Raw genomic sequence first — 19,910 nt, 5'->3', positions numbered from 1 at the left:
TTGAGAGTAACCATTTCCGCCAGGCGGAGGCGGAGATAACTGCAAAATTAAATGATTTTAGAACGGTTTCCGGAGAAATAAATATATATAGGGCCTGATTTACAAGTTTAAAAAAGATAGATGCTATATTAAACAGATACAGTCTTACTTATAAACTAGTTTTAGCGTTAAGAGGTGGTTAAGAATTGCTTAAATAGCTGTCAAAAACATCACCGATTCCTAGTTCAAACCTTATTAAGATGGCGGGTTTTGACTTACAGCTGATCGAGTGAATATGTATTTTAACTAGGCATAGCTTTGCATTTTTTTTTTATAAGTAAGACTGATAAAGTAGTCAACCATAACAGTAGCTGAACGAATTCAAAATATCAAATAAATTTAAACTTTTGACTCCGTATCAACAATCATTTTCTCTGCATTAAAATAAATAAAATAAAAAAGTTTTTAAAACAAGCTTTTATTACTTGTTCATTAAAAAGAACTAAAAGATAACAATAATTTAAACCCGATGTATTAAATATTTGCATTTTTATATCAGACACATTTTTTTATAAATAAAAACGTAAATGGAAGTAACAAATTAAAAAAGCATAATAATACCTGATATGTTTTTTGTTTGCCCATCAAGATAATTTGGATATCTGAAATTCTTATACCACCTTACTATTAAAAGTTGTATCCGTTTATGTTAATGTTTTATCTCGCTCCGTTAAGCAACATTTTATTTTAGAGGAAGCAAGACAAAACATTGTAGTATGATAAATGTACACAGTATTTATTAGAAAGGCACATGAAAGCCAAAGAGTACAGTATTAGGAAAAAATTCCTTGCCTACCTATTAGACGGGGGCGGCTCGGCTACCACCAAAGCTACGAATAGTGCGATGATAAAGATCTGAAAGAAATAATTTTAGTGATCAGAAATGGTGTTCCTTCTACTTTTTACGGACGTGGTATTATCATCAGCCGCAGGGCTACTGCTGAACATGGGCCTCTCCCAAAGATTTCCATATCGATATATTGGAAGCGGTCCGCATCTAACGACCTCCTACCACATTTATTAGGTCATCTATCCACCTTGTGGATGGATGTTTGAGGCTTTAATAATAAAAAAATAGCATTTAAATAATAACAAGCCATTATTAAATGCTATTAAAAGAGAAAATAACCTTTAAATTTAATTGATCTTTGTTTTATATTATGTAAAGATAAAAGCTCGTTGCGAGATATCCTGTTCTTCCAATGCAGTCAATTTACGTAGTGGTTAATTAAAATACAAAAACCCGAAAATTTGTTTTATTTTATATAAAAAATATATAGATAGCATTTTTTATTTGTAAAATATTATGTAATAGAATAAATAAACCCTAATTACTTAATTTAATTAAGACAAATACCTTCATATCTCCAAGTGACACAGAAAACGATGTACTATTGAATGATATCCATAGCCCACATACTAATGCTTTTATACAAGCTTTTGAGTCATGAAATATAGCCTGTCATTAGTAACAAAAGATTTCAAGGTACGCCTGATTGAAGACACGAAAACTGTGGAGTTGTTCTTAACTTTTAATGCCTATTTAATTCTACAGAATTATTAATATTAAATTATTATAAATTAAATAAAGTTTGTCAACCAAGGGCGTCGCCAGCCGAAGGCCTAAGGGGGGACAAGTTGACATAGAGAATGAGAAAAGTAAGAATTTGTAGATAAAGTCGAAAGTAAGTTTTACATTTGGCAATTTATTTAGAATCTCTAGGGGAGGGGTCAGCTGACCCTCCTGCCCCCATTGGTGACGTCCTTGTTACAAACCCATTCTAGGCCAGCTCGGTGCAATAACTAGACCCCCTCAATAGTATAGGAACTGAACAGCAGAGGTTTAGAAGTAAATGTATACAGGCTTGGTAAAAGGCCTGTATTCAGTACAGTTTTTTGAATCTCATTTAGATTTCTATAGGAAGCTTTACTATCTCTGAATGTAGATCTCTCATATGTAAGAGTCCGCCTAGGTAGGTACCACCGTAATATCTATTTTTGCCGCCAGGCAACAGTGTGTAGTCACTGTTGTGTTCCGGTTTGAAGAACATTGTAGCCAGTGTAACTACTGGATATAAGACTTAATATCCCATGTCTCAGGATGGCGAGCGCAGTGGAATACCAAACAACACTTTGTAATTCAAGGGGTTGGATGGTGTTTGCGGAGCAGTCATATAGTTTACCATCAGGCGAACGGCAAGCTCGTCTCATCATTCAAAGCCAATAAAAAAATTGTTTAACTGATCTTCAAATCAGAATAAAATAGTGCTACCTGCATCTTAGCGATTGAAATATACAAAACAGAGGATATAAGACTTACAATACATAAAAAGATCAAACCCCTTATTCATAGACGTTATTTATCTAAGGACGGAGCATTGCTGTGATAACACGTCTGTTTCTCAGCTTTGTTTATATGACAGCCAACTAGATTCAAGTTGTATCTCAATATTAGCTAATCACAACGGCCCTATGTCTACGCACTGCGAAGGCTGCCATGCCGTCAGCACTGAGAAACAGACTTGTTATCACAGCAATGCTCCGTGCTTAGATAAAAACTTCTATGAATAAGGGAGCAATTTTTAGTAATAGAAGTCAATTCTAAAGGTTTTCTGTTCCCCAAATGTTCCTCATTGACAAAATCCGTGTTGACATGACGCTTCCTAGCATATTGCCTGACCTCATTCGGAGCAGTCGTGAAGATAGAGTCCTTCATCTAAACTAATTAGGCTCTGTATGACATTTTGGCAATCGCTTCATTTGTGTAGTGCCAAAAGTACCTACTTACAAGATTAGATTGGTCAAGAAAACATCTGGGAATTTTTGAAAATTGTAACGTTTTAAATTGCATGCTCGATTTGGCGATAGGTTCGCCCCCTATCACATTATAGCAATAAGCACAGAATATGGATGTATTAGTTGGCGGATTTACCTACGCCTTTAAAGTTTAAGTAAACGTATAGTCCATTTTCGACTGTGTCCGTGGCGTAGTTGTGTTGTACAATTACCATATGGCTTCGGGTTCGATCCTCGGGTCGGGAAAAGTGGGTTTTTCTGGTCAGCATCCGCCTGGAGTCTGGTAGTAGTTATGCCGAATTTGAAAACATTATTTCTGATATAATATGTGGAGAAAAGTGAATTTGTCCTCTGAGATAGTAAATGGCTGTTACAGCCAGCCACAAAAATAGTGAACAAATTGACAACTTCAAAACGGTTCTGCATGTTGACTTTAACAAAAATATAAAGCTGAAGAGTTTGTTTGTTTGTTTGAACGCGCTTATCTCAGGAACGACTAAAGCGATTTTGTTTTTTCACTAATAGGAAGTTCTGTTACTCCTGAGTGCTGTGGGCTACATTTTATCCCGGAACGTTTTCACGCGAACAGAGCTACAGGCTAGTCTAAAATCAAATCAACACTTTGAAGTTTATTTTATTAAAGAAAAAACGACTCTCGGTAATGGCACAAAAGATAAAACCGATTTGAAATTTTTATTTGTTCAATAACTTTTGTTACTGTTTGGACATAACATTATGAAATGAAATGAAATGATTTATTTGAATCTGTAAAATGTTATACATTATTTAGATTCCGTCTATATTAACTCTACCACCAGTTCGGAAAGCAGTTCTCACCAGAGAAGAACGGGCAAGAAACTCTGGTGTTGCTCTTTTCAATCAGTTTAGTGTGTACATGATAAAGTGAGAAGATAAAAATAAATACAATACAATTGGTTTTTTATTGTTGTTTAGAGCAGTTCATTTATTTATTATTATTTTAAAAATATTTATCTAACGAAGATAACTTATTGTTCTATTTATTTCATCAGTTCGAAGTTATAGTAATTATTCCGTCCATCGATGTATCCGAAATGACAGTAATTTATGGTAATTCGAAATTTTCACATTTTACTTCAATAAATATTGTAATTGGAATAAATATTATGTTTCCTAAACAGTCTTGGGTATAATACATATTTTTTTAGGATCATAATGTTTAGGTATTACGTATAATCTATATTTTTAACTTATTATTATTATTTATTTTTTTATTACATTTATTGTTAATTACCATTGGCGGTCTTATCGCATTCTGCGATTTCTTCCAGACAACCTGAGAATGGAATGGACAAGATGTGTGATATAATAGAGGGGTGTCGACTACAAACGAAAAAAAAAATATAATAATGAAGATGTATCTAATAATGTAATATGTCCTAATATTGAATAAAATATTTGGTTTTAATAATAAGATACATAATAATATGCATACACTAAATATCATATATAATACTATAAATAAAAAATATATATAAATATTAATAATAAAAAGAAATGAAAAATTTATATATAAGTATCCGAAAGTATTACAAACATGGAAAAGGATAAGGCAATTCTGGGACAGTGATAAATAATGAAGCTTTACAAGCCTTTTAAAAGTCCAAAGAGATTTGGCCTTTCTTATCGACACAGGTAACTCGTTCCACAGACGTGCAGCATTTATAGTAAATGACTTGCTGAGGAATTGTGACGTATGTTTGAATATTTCTAACTCCAGACTCTCAGATGATCTTAGTGAACGAGAATGAGTGTTATGCAAAAGTGGAAGCGCTCTTTTAAATACAAAGGTGAAGTGGGAAGAAATAAAATACAGTAAAGCAGAGCAAGGATACGAGTATTGCGGCGAAGACGTATAGGAAGTCACTTGAGTTTTTTACGATATTCTGAAACATAATTGTAACTTATTAACATAATTGTACAAAATATTTAAACTTTTTGGCTGTTGATGTTTGTCATGCAGGCACCTCATCGTAAGGGTGTTTATCGAGCTGGGAAATAAGCCAGGAAAAATCCACAGTTTCACTTCATTCAGGTATAATTAGTGCAGATGTGGTATTCTCTATGGCAGTATAAACTCGTAACACGGCTGTGTTATGTGAAGTTAGCGTGACATGGTATTCAATTTCTGTTGTCTCAAACGCTTTACGTGCTTGTTACGCACTGTTAAAATAAAGCGTGGCGATAGCCCCAGAATCGGTATCTTCTTTAGTATAATTCATATTAGAAACTAACATTTGCTCATAGCTTCATCCGTGTGAAAGTTTTTCTGAGATAAAAGTCCCACATATATTTTCGCAAGATAAAAACTATGTTATATCCTTCCCAAGGTATCAAATTATTTCAACGCAAATTTCCATAGTAATCCATTTGTTACTTTTTGAGTTTATCTTGTTCAATGAAATGAAACTACATACTCGTCTTCACCTTTGCTGATATTGTGCCAAAATCATCCATTAATAATAAATATTTTCACCAAAAATCTAGGTTTTAGTTTTCTGTTTCATAATTTTGTAGTTTAATGCGAATATGGCGCGTGCGTGAGTGTATTTCTGACTGAAAGCATGATATTGCAGTAGCGAGGAATTCTCTTAGAGTAGTAGGGCGCGTAAAATTTATATTATAATAATAAGGGCCCTGTATTATATACTTTCCCACTGTTGGGCACGGGCCTCCTCTACTACTGACGGGATTAGGCCTTAGTCCACCACGCTGGCCTAATGCGGATTGGTAGACTTCACACACCCTCGAAATTCTTATAGAGAATTTCACAGGTATGCAGGTTTCCTCGCGATGTTTTCCTTTACCGTTAAAGCAAGCGATAATTCACAAAGAATATCCACATGATTTTATAGAAAAATCAAAGGTGTGAGCCCTTGAGATTTGAACCTGCGGACATTCGTCTCGGCAGTCCGTTCCACAACCAACTAGGCTATCGCTGCTTCTTTTAAAATTAATATTACTTTTTGTTACTATTTATTTTGTTCGAAACTTAGACTTTTTTATATCTACGGTTCAATTAACTTATTGTAAATTGTTATTTCCAAGTAGATAAGTGTGTTGTTTTATTTAGTAACGCAATTTCTAAATAACTCGGTATATTATACGCAATGTTTTGCGCATTTTTCTCAGAAGCGAACTATAACGGCGGGACTGAAGGTGGGAAACGGCGCGCGCGCAGTGATGACAAGTCACATCAATGTGCATTGTGCAAGCGCCAATGACGTAGTCATAGTAAAGCGGGAGAAAATAATGAAAGAAGGAGGCGTTTTAACCTCAAAACATAGGGACGTTTACATCTAGATAAGCTAGTTATTAAGCACCACGGATAAAATTAAAAGAAAGGGTCCTATGTCGTGAGCTGTTAGATTTGATTACAATAGGCATGGCAAAAATTGCCAGAAATGTGCAAATACACAGAAGTTTTTAATATTTTAGTCTAGGAGACTGGTTAGTTTGTATAATTATCAATGCCGTTACTGTGCCATTGGTAAGAACGTCATTGTGATTTAACAGCAAAATATTTTAAAAAGTCTTTGCAGACTGCATTTTTGTATACAGACAAGGCAAATTGCATATAATGCTAAGCGGAGTAAGGACCAGATAGATTGTCGACTGACGAGATAGTAAACACTCGTCAGTCGACACAATTATGACGGCCTGTTTGAAAATATAATCAAGCTGGTCCCGGAACGCGTTACGCTACGCACTTATGTGAGCCACTATGGTCTTTGCAAATGTTTGTGTTGTTGCAATATTATGAATATTAGCACCTCTTTTTTTAATTATGTTTTTATTCTTTGTGTAACATCTCTTGTTTTAGAGGTGATGGAAAACATCGTGAGGAAACCTGCATACTTGAGAAGTTCTCTATAGAAATATTGAGAGTGTGTGAAGTCTACCAATCCGCAGGCCAGCGTGGTGGACTAAGGCCTAATCCCTCTCAGTAGTAGAGGTGGCCCGTGCACAGCAGTGAGACAGTTGTATGACACAGGACTGATATTATTATTATATAACATTATGACTTATTAAAGCTATTCTTTTTATTTTTATAGTTTATAAAGACTGTAAGTATTCTTCTGTAACATTATTTGGGAGGCATAACATAGTTGATAGACATTAAAATAAAAAATAAAGTAATCCATAAATATTTATTTCTGAATTATCTTAAAAACTATGAGGTAAATTTTTTTTGTTATTTTTACAATTTGCATAAAATAAATAAGAATATTGTCGCTTAAAAAATTAAGCACACACAATGAATGACACACGCAATGGATCTTGCAATTTTTTTATATCAAGAGAGTATCAATTAACGGAATGAAATAGTAATCTTGATGGTTTTATAAAATATCCGATTCTAATTGGAAGAAAGAGTAAAATTGTTATCTAAAAGGCTGTTTCACATAAATACTACTCGTCACATAAATATACAACCCGATCAAATAGAAAATCTAATCTATGCTCACAAGTGAATAGTTATAAAACAGTCATATCTATACGAAGTGTCGAATGAAATTTACTTGAAACTTGTTTAATAGACTAAATGCAGAATTAAAAATAGCAGACACCCAAAAGGTTTAATAATTCGAATGTCAAAATAAGTATGTACTACAAAATAAATAGATTATAACAGATCTCAATCAATTATTGCATGTACAAGGCTTATGATTTAAGTGAAATATTCTAGAAATTTCTATATAAATGATAATTAGGAAGAAACAATTAATGTCGGTGTAGTTTTAATGATTTAGTTGCCATTTACGCGTCTGTTTTAAAGTAGGTATATAATATTTTTATTTATTCAAAAACTTAAGCAGTTATTCCACAGTTTAATCTTAAAAAAAATACAGATATCGTTGACAGAATTCAACTTGCAATTTTTACTTATTGTAAACATTGGCTTCGTAATCAAAATTCGGATGTCAATAAAATGCGGTTTGTAAAAAGTATTACCACACAGAAATTCCGCAGCGTATTTTCTGACGTATTATTTTGCTCATTTTGAATACGTAATTTCCAATGAAGATCCAAGTTAGTATAATAAAGTTTCCGTCGTATTTTGTTAAATTTCAATCCGTTGACACTTCCAAATAAAGTCGCATTAATAATGTCCATCGGAGGCAGTAAGGTCAGCAGCGTTGTCATCGTACCCAGAACGGAGCGCTGGCTCCACGGATATCCGTGGCTTGAAACCACGCTCGTCGGCTTCGTATTCCACCACCTGGAAAGAGGAAAGGACCTATTTATTTTTTTATTGCTTTGAATGACAAGAAGAGCATGCCGTTCACCTGATGGTAAGCAATACGACCGCCCATAAACAGCAGAAACACCATCCAACACCCGTAATTACAAAGTATTGTTTGGTATTCCACTGCGCTCGCCATCCTGAGACATGAGATGTTAAGCCTTATTTGTCCAGTAGTTACACTGACGACAATGTCCTTCAAACCGGAACACAAAAGTGACTACACACTGCTGCTTGGTGGCAGAAATAGACATAGCGGTGTTACCTACCCAGGCGAACTTTCGCATATGAGAGATCTACCACCTACCACCAGTAAAGTCGGTAAGTCTTGAATGAGTATGTAGATTTTCAAATCCATGATGCGTGATGATTAAACGTGTTTAATCCTTTATATTCCCTACTCAAGGCAATGCTTTCCTTATTTATATTATAAATGCGTAAGTAAATATGTTTGTTACGCTTTCACGGATAAACCACTGAAATGATTTTGATGATATTTGGTGTAAATATAGTTTGAGAACCTGGGAAGTATATAGGCTTGTTATCCCGGGAATACAGCAGGGCTTTTGTACCGGGAAAAGATGTTCACGCGAGCCGGGCCGCGAATTTGAATTCAATAACACCTACACTTGAATAAATTATCTTTGTTTATATAAGCTACTTTAATTAAGTAATAATTAAACATTCTCATGTACCTTGACTTATCATAAGTGCAACTATGTTCGCCTACGTGATGAAATAAGCATTTTATTTTATTTGTTAGTTTTGACTGATTGAAAGAGCTTGCTTGAGGCTCTCCAGCCTAGCTAGCAGTTCTCCAATCTCCATTCCAGAAATAGTATTTTTTTATAACCAAAACTTGAGTACATCGACACGTCATCGCCAACGATATCTGAGCTTATATACTTTATATAATATGTTTTATATATACATTTAACGGTCGAATTTCAGCCACCGGACATGCACTAGTCTAAATAGAATAATAAATCTTTAATGTTTCAACTAACCTGTTTAGTACCATCGGGTAAGACTACAAAATAGGTCCCTTCAGCTCTGTTGTCTTGGCGTGTCTCGCTGTGCCCAAAATCGCTTCCCGTGATGTAGTCATTCACTTTGTAGTTGAAGTCGTAGTTGGCCGGCTCCTGGAACCAAGGGATCATGTGTTAAATACATTGACTTTGCTCATTAAAATCTATATTAAAGTGCCACCCAACAAAATGGAGCGCTAACCGTATTTTTGAAGTTATTCGTTACTTGTTACTCTAAATTTATAAAATATAGAAAAAAAACATATTTCTACAATAATCTTAATGTTGGTAGTATTAATTTTACTAAAATGTGGATATTATTAATTTCACAATAAAGATGTCGCTAATGTTGTTGATTCCGTGCATCTCCTGAAGTACACATCATTTTAATTTGCTACCAACACTATTCAATTGACAATTTAATAAAGAATTGTTGGGGTTTATTTATAAAAGACTTAAAATTGATTTATTAAATAAATTATTCATAAATCATTGCAAGCTCGAGTCACTATCTTAACTCTTAAAAATTATTAATAATTGGGAAGGTGGTGTGATATCATGGTGATGCCTGCCTCGGTGGCGTAGTTGTACTGCATGCGCGGTACGGCAGCGCTCTGAGGTCCTGGGTTCGAATCCCGGGTCGAGCAAAGTGATATTTGGGTTTTTCTGCTCAGTATCAGCCCGGAGTCTGGAATTTGTGCCAGATATGGCGATAGCCTCGCCCCCTATCACATCATGGGACGGAACACACTTGGCGAAAAGTGGGTGCCATGGTTGCGCCTCTGCATACCCCTTCGGGGATAAAATGCGTGATGTTGTGTGTGTGTGTGTGATATCACCGTGCCTCGCAAAGCGCGTAAAGCTGTTGGTGCTGCTGATTTCTCTCTGGTCATGTCGGATTATCTAACCGGACTGTGAGAGTGAAGGAACCGAGAGTGCACCGGTATATTGCGCACACACTCATGCACTATAATATTAAGTGCTTACTTGGCTGATCTCCGTCAAGAATACGCCACAGGGCAGTCGTTCCATAAACAAATATCTACAACATAGCTCTTTCAATTATAAAACATATTTACCTGATTATCCTCATCACCAGCTCTTGCATACTCGTAACCCTGGCTGGATCTAGCATTGTACTGTTCAGGGACTCCGTATGCTTCGGAAGGTGCTGCATCACGAGTGGAAGGTGCCCCGTAAGTCGAGGAGGGCGATCTGAAAAAGTTTAAGGGCTTATTAGCAAAGAAACATACACTCATCCTGCCTTTATTCCAGAAGGAGTAGGGGGAAGTGCAACCAGGTCACCCACTTTTCACCGTGTGAGTTCCAAATCTCAACACCGAAAAACACTGTGTCAGTAATCTCTCAAGAATGTTTGTTACTAATCAATCCAAAACCTCCAGTTAAAACTATAGTACCTTACAAGACCTAAGTAATTTCTGAGAACCAAGAAGTCTAAACTAAAGTACTTCCTCTGACATCTTGAATATAACACACACACACACACACACACAAAACTTACCTAACTGAAGAATACGATGATGCCACAGCATTCGTTTTCAAAGCACTTGGCGCACCATAATTCTGGGACAATGACTTTGATGACCCTATATATTCTGATACCCTCGCACCAAAGTCACTAAATCCTTCAGAGTAATCTGAAGAGCTTGGGACTCCGTAAGACAAATCTATATTGGAAGCGCCGTCATTGCTCGAACTCTTTGGAATAATACTTTTGAAATTGATCTTTGAGGTAAGTATTGACTGCGAGGTTTTGGCAGACGTTCAGCTTGAGAATGCGGAGATCCGTAAAGAGCTGATGGGTTTTCTATATTGCTAAGCGAATGTTGAACTGGCTTGCTGAACTGGTTAGGTAGAGCTGATGGTATTCCATATCCTTGTAAACTGTTTTGAGCTGGTGTTCCATACTCTTGGGATTGGCTTCGCACTTTTGGGACACCATATTCTTGTGAGACAGCGTTTCGGGATTTCGTAGCATATCCTCTTGATAACGCGTTCTGGGATTTTGACGTGCCATAATTTTGTGATTTTCTGGATGGAACACCATATTCTAAAGCTATGTTTCGGGTTTCTGGGATTCCGTATTCTTGAGAAAGACTTCGGGTGTCTGGGACTCCGTAATCCTGAGAAAATTTCGGGAAATTCCTGGCGCTTGGCACTGCATAATCTTCAGAGATTCGGGTTGTCGGAAGACCATAAGTAGAAGAAAGAGTAGTCGAAGATTTGGATTTTGGAGGCCCATATTCGTTGAAGGAGTTCCGAGACGCAAGAATTTGGGAGGAGTCCCGTACTGCCGGGAAGGAGATCTTTGGAAGTCATGGTTGTCGTAGTCATGGCTCGATCTTGCTGATGCGTAGCTGTCCCTGGAAATATTTCATGAATTTTAACCCGGCGAGCGTGTGGCGGGGTATGTCATACCCCCCATGTTAATTACTGGCGTATATTTTTTGTGCCTGACTTTCAAACTTATAGTCTCTTTGAGTAGCTGGAGTTACAGGGTTGCGGAAGGTAATAGTGGCGTGATCACAGTGTCGCGGCAACCTGCATTCGAGTTACACGCTTCCAAACTGAGTTCGGGTACGTGATACCCCGCCTCATAGCTGGTGTGACAAAAACTAAAATTGCTTTTTCTGCTATTTTAACTTATTTTCTTTGTTTAATTGTAGATTTTAATAGAAAATGGATGTTGAAAATAGAAAAAAAACAACTTCGGTCCATGATAGAAGATGTACTTACTAGAACAGGGTTTCGCAAACTTTTATTTAGTGCGGACCGCTAATGCCACCTTATGCGACCTTTTTTGCGACCAAAGTCGTAATGTTTGGGTTGATGTTGTTCAGTTGGATTCTTAAATTTGTTTTTAGTAGCAGTTTACTGCTGTATTTATTTTTAGATATACAAGAGTGCAAAAGCGTGCACTTTATAGTTTTTCTTTTAACTTTTATTTTACTTGCGGATCCCCCTGAGAGGGGGGCCCACGGGCCCCAGGGGTCCTATGTTTCGTGAAAATCAGGGCAAAGACACTAAATGGACCGATTTCATCCGTAACTTAGGCTTGGCTTTAGTTTACGAACACCTGAAGATGTGAAATGACAAAAAATATATATTCCGATTTATATACGTCAGAGAATTTCTTCCCAGATCAACGAATCACTTTCATCGACTCAAAATGTTCCTGGTCATTTTATTAGATGTAGACATTACCCCAACAAAAATAATCATAAAACAAAATACTCATGAACAAGCTGAGGAAAGGCTATTAGTGTGGAGCATGCAACGTTTTTTTGCAAAAACTGCACAGATTTTATCTCCAGTTCCTAAGATGTTCCTAAATTTTTTATGATTTTTTTAGTTTATAAAGAAAATTATTTCATATTCTATCATACGATTAAGTTTTTTATCATAAAACTGGTTTTACTTTAGTTCCTTTTAGTTTTTAAGAGACTGAAAGTGTTTGTTTGAAATTCAAAGTGACTTATTTCCATCGAGGTAAAAAGATAAAATTGTTAAAATGGCGCGATTGTTTTATTTCCAATGCATTATGATGGTATTGTCTTATGATACCAAAAAATAAATAGTATAATACTTCTTCAGAAACAAGTTTTATAGCCAATTTTTTTAAGGGGTATGTCATACCCTGCCTCATACTCCTTGTTACATTTTTTCACCACACGCTCGCCGGGTTAAGTGAAAACCGCTTATAAAAACGTTAAATGGGCCACCTATCACATAATATGAACGCTATATATTTTAATAGTCGTACTAAAAGAGATTCTTTTTAAAAAAAAAATATTTATACAAGTATATACTAGGAGCTTTCCATTTATTCGTTATATCCGGTTTCTACTGTAATTTTATATTGAATTTTTATATCGGAAAAGAGATACCAATAAAATGTTTTAAATAATTTCTTTTTTTTACGAGATGACTGTTATAAATCTAGAATAAGTAAACCTTTAATTTGTTTTGATTATAATTTCGGAAAGCACCCATAGTACCCTAAATATAAAATGAAAAAACTTACCCAACAGGAGGTTCTGCGATGGTAAATGACAGGAGACAGAGAAGTGGTATGAACATCTGGAAACATAATACTTATTATAAAAAGTCCTACACAATTTGTCATTGAGCGATCAGGAAGAGAACCTAGCTCTTTAGCGAATATGGAAGGAATGCCTATTTCTATTGCTGCTGCTAAGCAAGGTGAGAACGCGGTACGGTTTTCGATTAAAGCCAGAGAAAATCGCAAGAGACAACACGTCCTAGAGGAGAGAGCTTGGAGGCAATGCCTTTGCCTTTGCTGCTGCTAAGCAGTGTGCAAAATTGCGGTACGGTTTGGCTTTGGAGCAGAAGAAAATATGCAAGAGAGTTAATGTTATTCGCCCTAAAGGAATGAGCAGCGCAGTGAAAGGTAATATTTGAAGCTTTACTTGATATAGAGGAGGCCCGTGCTCAGCAGTGGGCAAGTATATAATACAGGGCTGATATTATTATTATTATTACTTGATATTAAGATAAGGCCCTATTCCAACTGCGGGGGCTTATCCGTTTTATTACAATTACGGGCGTTCTATTCAAAGGGCAGTTTCCATGTCCATATAGATAAGGGAGTCAAAAAATCCCCTATTTACCTATTTGGTTATTAAAGCTTTTCTTAATAATTGTAAAAAGACGGATTCACCTCTATAGACGGAGTAGGGCGCCTGGCCTTTACTTCGGGATTGTACTACTTTGGTTTTCTAATATAATTCGAGTTTTTTCATGGAACACCGTCACAGCCATTTCGTATTTTTAACGACAGTGGCTTTTTCCCTTATTAATTCCTATATTGAATTCCAGTATTTTGCTATAACAATAACCATTTTATAAAAATACTGGAAATATACCACAAATATGTTAGAATTATAAAAAAAACACCATTTGAGCCAACAGTATGAAATGTCGGTCATGCTGTTCTCCTGAAAAAGGTCGGTTTGCTGGTAAGATATTTGTATCCGACTGATAACGACCACCGTACCCAAGGTCTCAAACCCCGCCGTACCCAAGGTCTCAAACCCCGCCGTAGTGGCCCACGTAAGAGTGTCGCATTCCAGGATCAATCTCTTATATCCGATTTCAAACAGGCCTGCATTATTGTGTCGACTTGCTGGGGGTAATCATCTCTCGTCAGTCACTACCTGTACTTCATTAGGTTACTGCCAAAAAAGTATAATTATGAAACTCACCTTCATATTTACGAAGTTTGATTTATTTCCTCGAATACTCTGTAAAGTAAACAATGATTAGTTTTAAAGAACAATATATTCTATATCAAGGGCGAATTGACATAAGCAACTTGTTTTAAAAAATATGTTAAAAAACATAAAAACGTGTTGATTTTAAATATGTATGAAACTGAATGTCGCATAGAAATGTCAAGTCAACTAGCCTTTGAACCGTCAATATCTTCAAAGAAATTCGTAAATAATATTTAATAAGTAATCAACGTAAACAGTGCTTGAAATATTTTAGACTCAAAATTTTTATACCGTAGTCCGAAAACAATGATTTGCTTCAACTGTTTAAATGTTTAATGTTTTGACAGGTCCGTCTGGAAATCTTTAGGGGAGGCCTATGGTCGGTGGAATTTATATGGCTGATAATGATGTAATTATTATTGGTAACATAGTTTAAGTTGTAACTACATTGATTCTCACCTTACGCCTATGAGTGTAATAACTTACGATCCTATAGTTATGGAAGACAATAGTTTTTTTACATCGCCGAGCAATACCCAGACACATTCACGCGTTTTTCCTGAAAGGGGTAGGCAGAGAGCACTAGTCTACTTTCCGTGGTCTGTATTCCGTTGTATGATAGGGGGCGAGCCTATCGCCATATCCGGCAAAATTCCAGACTCCGGGCTGTCATTATTACTTCACCTGAGGATCAAGCCCAACACATAGGCACTGGAGTTCTAACGTAATACAACTACGTCACTGAGACTGTATTGTGATATACGCAAGTATTTAAATGTATTGAAGTAAAAGATTGGACGAAGGCTGCAGTCTTCGAAACGGGAGAAAATTTTAATATAAAAATCGTGATAAAATCCGCATAATAGTTTTATTTCAATGTCTAACATTCGCGTAAACATAAATCAATATAAGGTGTAAATAAAATGAAAATAACCTTATCTTTTTAAACCCTGTTAAAAATTAGGACACGGGTAATGGTTCTTATAATAAATTATTATATAAACACTCGTGAAATTCGAAGCTTAAATAAGGCGAAACGCAGACACTGTGCCTGAAGCTCGGCCTGTGTGTTGCTGAATAATTAGAGTTTATAATATTACTAGGTTTTGATTGCGACTCCGCATGCGTGAAAATTTACTGGAATAAATCCCTCATTCTAGCTGAATTTCGGCCACGGCGGCCAATCTCAACGGAGATCAGTCATGCAGAAGATATTATAGTGCACGTGGTGTTCGCAATACACGAGTGCACTCTCTGATCCTTCACTCTCATAGTTCGGTGAGTCGGCAATCCGACATGACCGGAGAGAGATCAGGCGCAGGACCAACGGCTTTACGTGCTTTCCGAGGCACGGGGGTATCACACCGCCAACTTCCTAACTCCGAACTGCGACTGAGTAATTTTTAAGATGGAAAAACCCAGTCACAAATATTTTGAACCGGAATAAATATTAGCCTAGAAGCACTCAGAAGTAATGTATCTTCCTATTAGTGAAAAAAATCCAAATCGGCTTAGTTCCTGAGATTAACGCGTTAAAAACTCTTCGGCTTTATATATTAATATAGATTAACATCAAAATAAGGTATTTGACCTATGTAGATTTATAACTTTTATGAAATATCTACATCTTATAAATTCTATAACAGAACAAATCATTGAAATTTATTGACAAATCTACAAGTTATTATTAAATTAGATAATAGGGGCGAGTGTCAAAATACACAAAAGAGAAGAAATACTTGCAAATGACGTCAGCGAGCATTACGCTGCGTGCGAAAGAAAGAGATGGAGCGATATCCCCACTCCACAGCCACTTTTGTACTTAGCAATATTTGAAATACGATGCCTTATTTCTTATCGAATTTTAATACTGTTTTCACAGAAGGATTTCTTTTAGCACTAATTGCTGTTACACATTAAAAAATACAATATAACATAGTAAAATATCCTAGTATGCCGATTTTACAGATACCATGTATATTACATTAGTCCTTCAGGACGAGCGTTTTATCAGAACTAACCTGTATGTAGAGTTCAAATTAGCTTTCCACCTATCTTTACCCCCAACGCGACCTGTTTTATCACTCTTACTTAAATATGTAATAGGGTTCAAATTTGCGTACTCACGAATTATAATAATTGACCTAACCTCAAATAACACGAATTGAGCGTCTCCAATCGTCTGATATAGATTGGATGTAAAAGCGCCTATTTATACTAAACGCAGAGGGTATGTTACGATCCATCTGTCACAAATCTGCCAGGCGGTTTTGAATCTTATGTGCATGGTAGTAAATAATTCTACATGCATAGAGAATGTATCTTTGTGCTTTAAACGTATGTCGACACTCGATCTATTTGTATTGTTGTTCTTGATTACCTCTAAATGTTATGTTTTCTTTCTTAATCATCGAGTGTTTAGTAAATTTACGTTTAATACATAATATATTTCTAACTATTTCTAAGTCCAAGCAGTTTTACAATAACCATAGGTAAAAGGGATCAGTGTTGCTTTTTTTTATTTATGATTCCAGATAAATAGGTACTTTAGTCTTAAGTATTAACGATAGAGTTCGCCGACATATTCTGGAGTATATAATTCAGAAAATGATGCTTAGATCTAGGCTAGAATTAATAAGTGTATAGCAAATAAGATTCATTCTATAGTGAGCATATTTTCTAGTTACTTACCTTGTACAGTCAGTCGCAAATGTAGCTGAACGAATTCAAAATTTTAACTCGCCTTAGTTGTGTCCAACAATAGATTTTGATCTACAGTAAACTTCTAATCTCCTTATTCATAGATGCTATTTATCTAAGCTCCATCTTTGCTGTGATAACAAGTCTGTTTCTCAGTGCTGACGGCATGGCAGCCTTCGCAGTGCGTAGACATAGGGCCATTGTGATTGGCTAATATTGAGATACAATTTGAATCTAGTTGGCTGTTAGATAAACAAAGCTGAACAAACAGTAAGTTGTCAGATAAACAAAGCTGAGAAACAGACTTGTTATCGTAGCAATGCTCTTTCCTTAGATAAATAACGTCTATGAATAAGGGGGTAAAGGTTTACTTTACTTAAGGTTATAGCTTAAGGTCCATTTTCATACATGTTGCATGGATATTTCGGCCTTTAAAATTAAATACGACGAAATTTTAAAGGCCGAGATATCCATGCATATTAGCTCTATTTTACGTTTTTCTTTCAACTGCGAGAACTAATCACTAACTAGACGTGAATTTAAATTCTTTACTTGCCAATACTTGTTTAGTTACCCAGATTAAAGGTGAAACAAAATGTATGAAAAATGGACCTTAAGCTATAACCTTAAGACAAGCCCTATTTTTTGTCACCTTAGACCATTGATTCTCAAGACCACTTTAGCAATCAATGCTTTATCAAGAATATCATACGTCGATAAAAGTTAAGTGTAGGAGCGTGTAGTTTGTTTGTTAAGGTAAATTTGTGGCTGACTGTACTGCATTTCCCAATTTAGATCATCTTAGTCAATCAAGGTCCGTATATTGTAGTCAGCGGTTAGAAGTTTACGATTGGGATATCGAAATACTCTTAAACATGTCAGCTATTCGTATACTGAAGAAAATCATATGCACACGTCTTTATTTCCGAAGGAGTAGACAGAGGCGCAACTGATGAACCCATTTTTCGCCGTTTGTATTCCATCCCATAATGTGATTGGAGGCAAACCTAGACCCACTATCACTTTGGTCAACTCAGGATCGAACCCGCGACATCAGTATTGTAGTACCGTAATATAACTACGCCATCGAGATAGCGAACAAAGTTGCACTTATGATACGTCAAAGCAATGTATAAAAATAATAATTAATATTGCTAAATTAAAATTACTTATATAACTATGGACATTTTAAATTAGGGGTATTTATAAGGAATACAAGGTACAGAGCGAAGTAGCCACCTCGGGCTGGCAAGCAGGGGGAAATAAACGGAAAACGCGTCGCGAACCTCACCGGCGAGGACATGAGCCTTAACCTAACCAATTTCCCCCACGAGGCAATAGGGGAATATATGTAATGGTTAATAATACGAAAAAGAAACCCTTCTGCGAAAACTGCATTAATTGGTTAAAAAATGAGCCAGTAATTCATATTTCAAATATTACTATGTGCCGAAGTGGGCGCGAAGTAGGGATATCGCTTCATCTCTTTCTTTCGCACGTGTCGTAATGCCCGATGACGTCACATGTGGGTATTGCGCCTCTTTTCTGTTTCTTGTTACTTACCCCTACTACCGAAATTGAAAGACTTATAACTTGTTGATTTTTCGCCGGATTTAAATAATTCTTTCTGTGTTATAATTTATATAACGTAAATATTTGGTAATAATAAACAACAAAAATGAGTCCGGTCCCCTATTCTTATGCGTTTGGTCCTCACACCAAATGCACGCCCATGGAAGGGAGACATTTATCGCAGCCCTAGGCACACAGTGCAGTATACCTCTTCGTTGTGATATCACATTGAGGCCTATAAAGGCACGCCAACATCCCTTTCCGTCTATTCTAGTATGGTTCCTCTTCTGTCCCCTTCACTTACTTCCCTTTTCTTCCTGTCCCAATTTCCACCAGGGCCCTACAGTCGCTAAGCCTGGGGAATCTAGTATCCTATTGGTATTTTCCACCAGTGTAGACAAAAAAAATAACCTAACTAACCTTTTTTGTTTATCAGTTGTGAGGGGGGGGGGTGAATTACGTATCAAATAGACCCCCTCACACGATGTGAAACACAATATTGAACCATTTTTATATTTTTATATTAAACACCTTTTTTCGAATCATTAGGAAAAAAAACCTGCCAGCCTTTCACTACCTGCCTAAGATTACCCGAATAAGTAACTTCAGGCTTTCATTTTTGTCATCAATTGTTCATTAGATCTATATATTTAACAAGTTATATAAATGATTACCAATAATCATCAAACCAAAAAGAGGTAACCATTAAGGGCAAGGTCGTTTCCACAAAAGATTTTAAACAATGTTACAATTCGTTATACATGTGATTTACCAACACCACGTGCTGCTCTTAAAACCACATCTCATACAATATCATTGGAATATTTGCTTTATTAAGTGCAAATGTAAGTTTGTTTTTATATCGGCAAAGTTGTTTGATGCGGATTAAATAACTCTTACCAGTATTTCATTAAAGACGATTTTGCGTCGTTTCTGATTCAGTTTATTGTTATAAAACTCGTGAGCGCTTTCTTGACAAAAGATGCATTCTATCAGGCAGACTACACTGTTCACTAACGTTAGTTTAACTAAAGGTTAAATTAAGCTTTGTATTTTTTCTAACTACGTCATATCAGGCTTTTAGTATAATATTTGGATATTGTAAAACTGTAGAACGAGTGTGTGAGGTCGCGCAGAGACCAGTGGTTTTATTATATTGTGTGTATATAGGCCTCCTTCATCAAGTATATTGGCATTTATTTCTAAAATGGAGGATATTCTTAAAAACTT

General features: G+C 35.9%; 1 protein-coding gene across 1 annotated transcript; it reads right to left on the bottom strand.

The window, feature by feature from the left end:
* Nucleotides 1-7,212: 7,212 nt before the first annotated feature.
* On the bottom strand, nucleotides 7,213-16,581 carry LOC115452660 (pro-resilin). The gene is given in 9 exon segments (XM_030181241.2): nucleotides 7,213-8,098; nucleotides 9,130-9,264; nucleotides 10,230-10,365; nucleotides 10,673-10,884; nucleotides 10,887-11,419; nucleotides 11,422-11,534; nucleotides 13,196-13,251; nucleotides 14,397-14,435; nucleotides 16,558-16,581. Coding segments are annotated over 8 exon segments (1,311 nt in total). The 5' UTR covers nucleotides 14,403-14,435; nucleotides 16,558-16,581; the 3' UTR covers nucleotides 7,213-7,978.
* Between the last annotated feature and the right edge of the window lie 3,329 nt (nucleotides 16,582-19,910).

This window comes from Manduca sexta, unplaced genomic scaffold, assembly GCF_014839805.1.
Source record: "Manduca sexta isolate Smith_Timp_Sample1 unplaced genomic scaffold, JHU_Msex_v1.0 HiC_scaffold_2744, whole genome shotgun sequence".
NCBI lineage: Eukaryota > Metazoa > Arthropoda > Insecta > Lepidoptera > Sphingidae > Manduca > Manduca sexta.
This window is presented reverse-complemented; position numbering and strand designations above follow the sequence as displayed.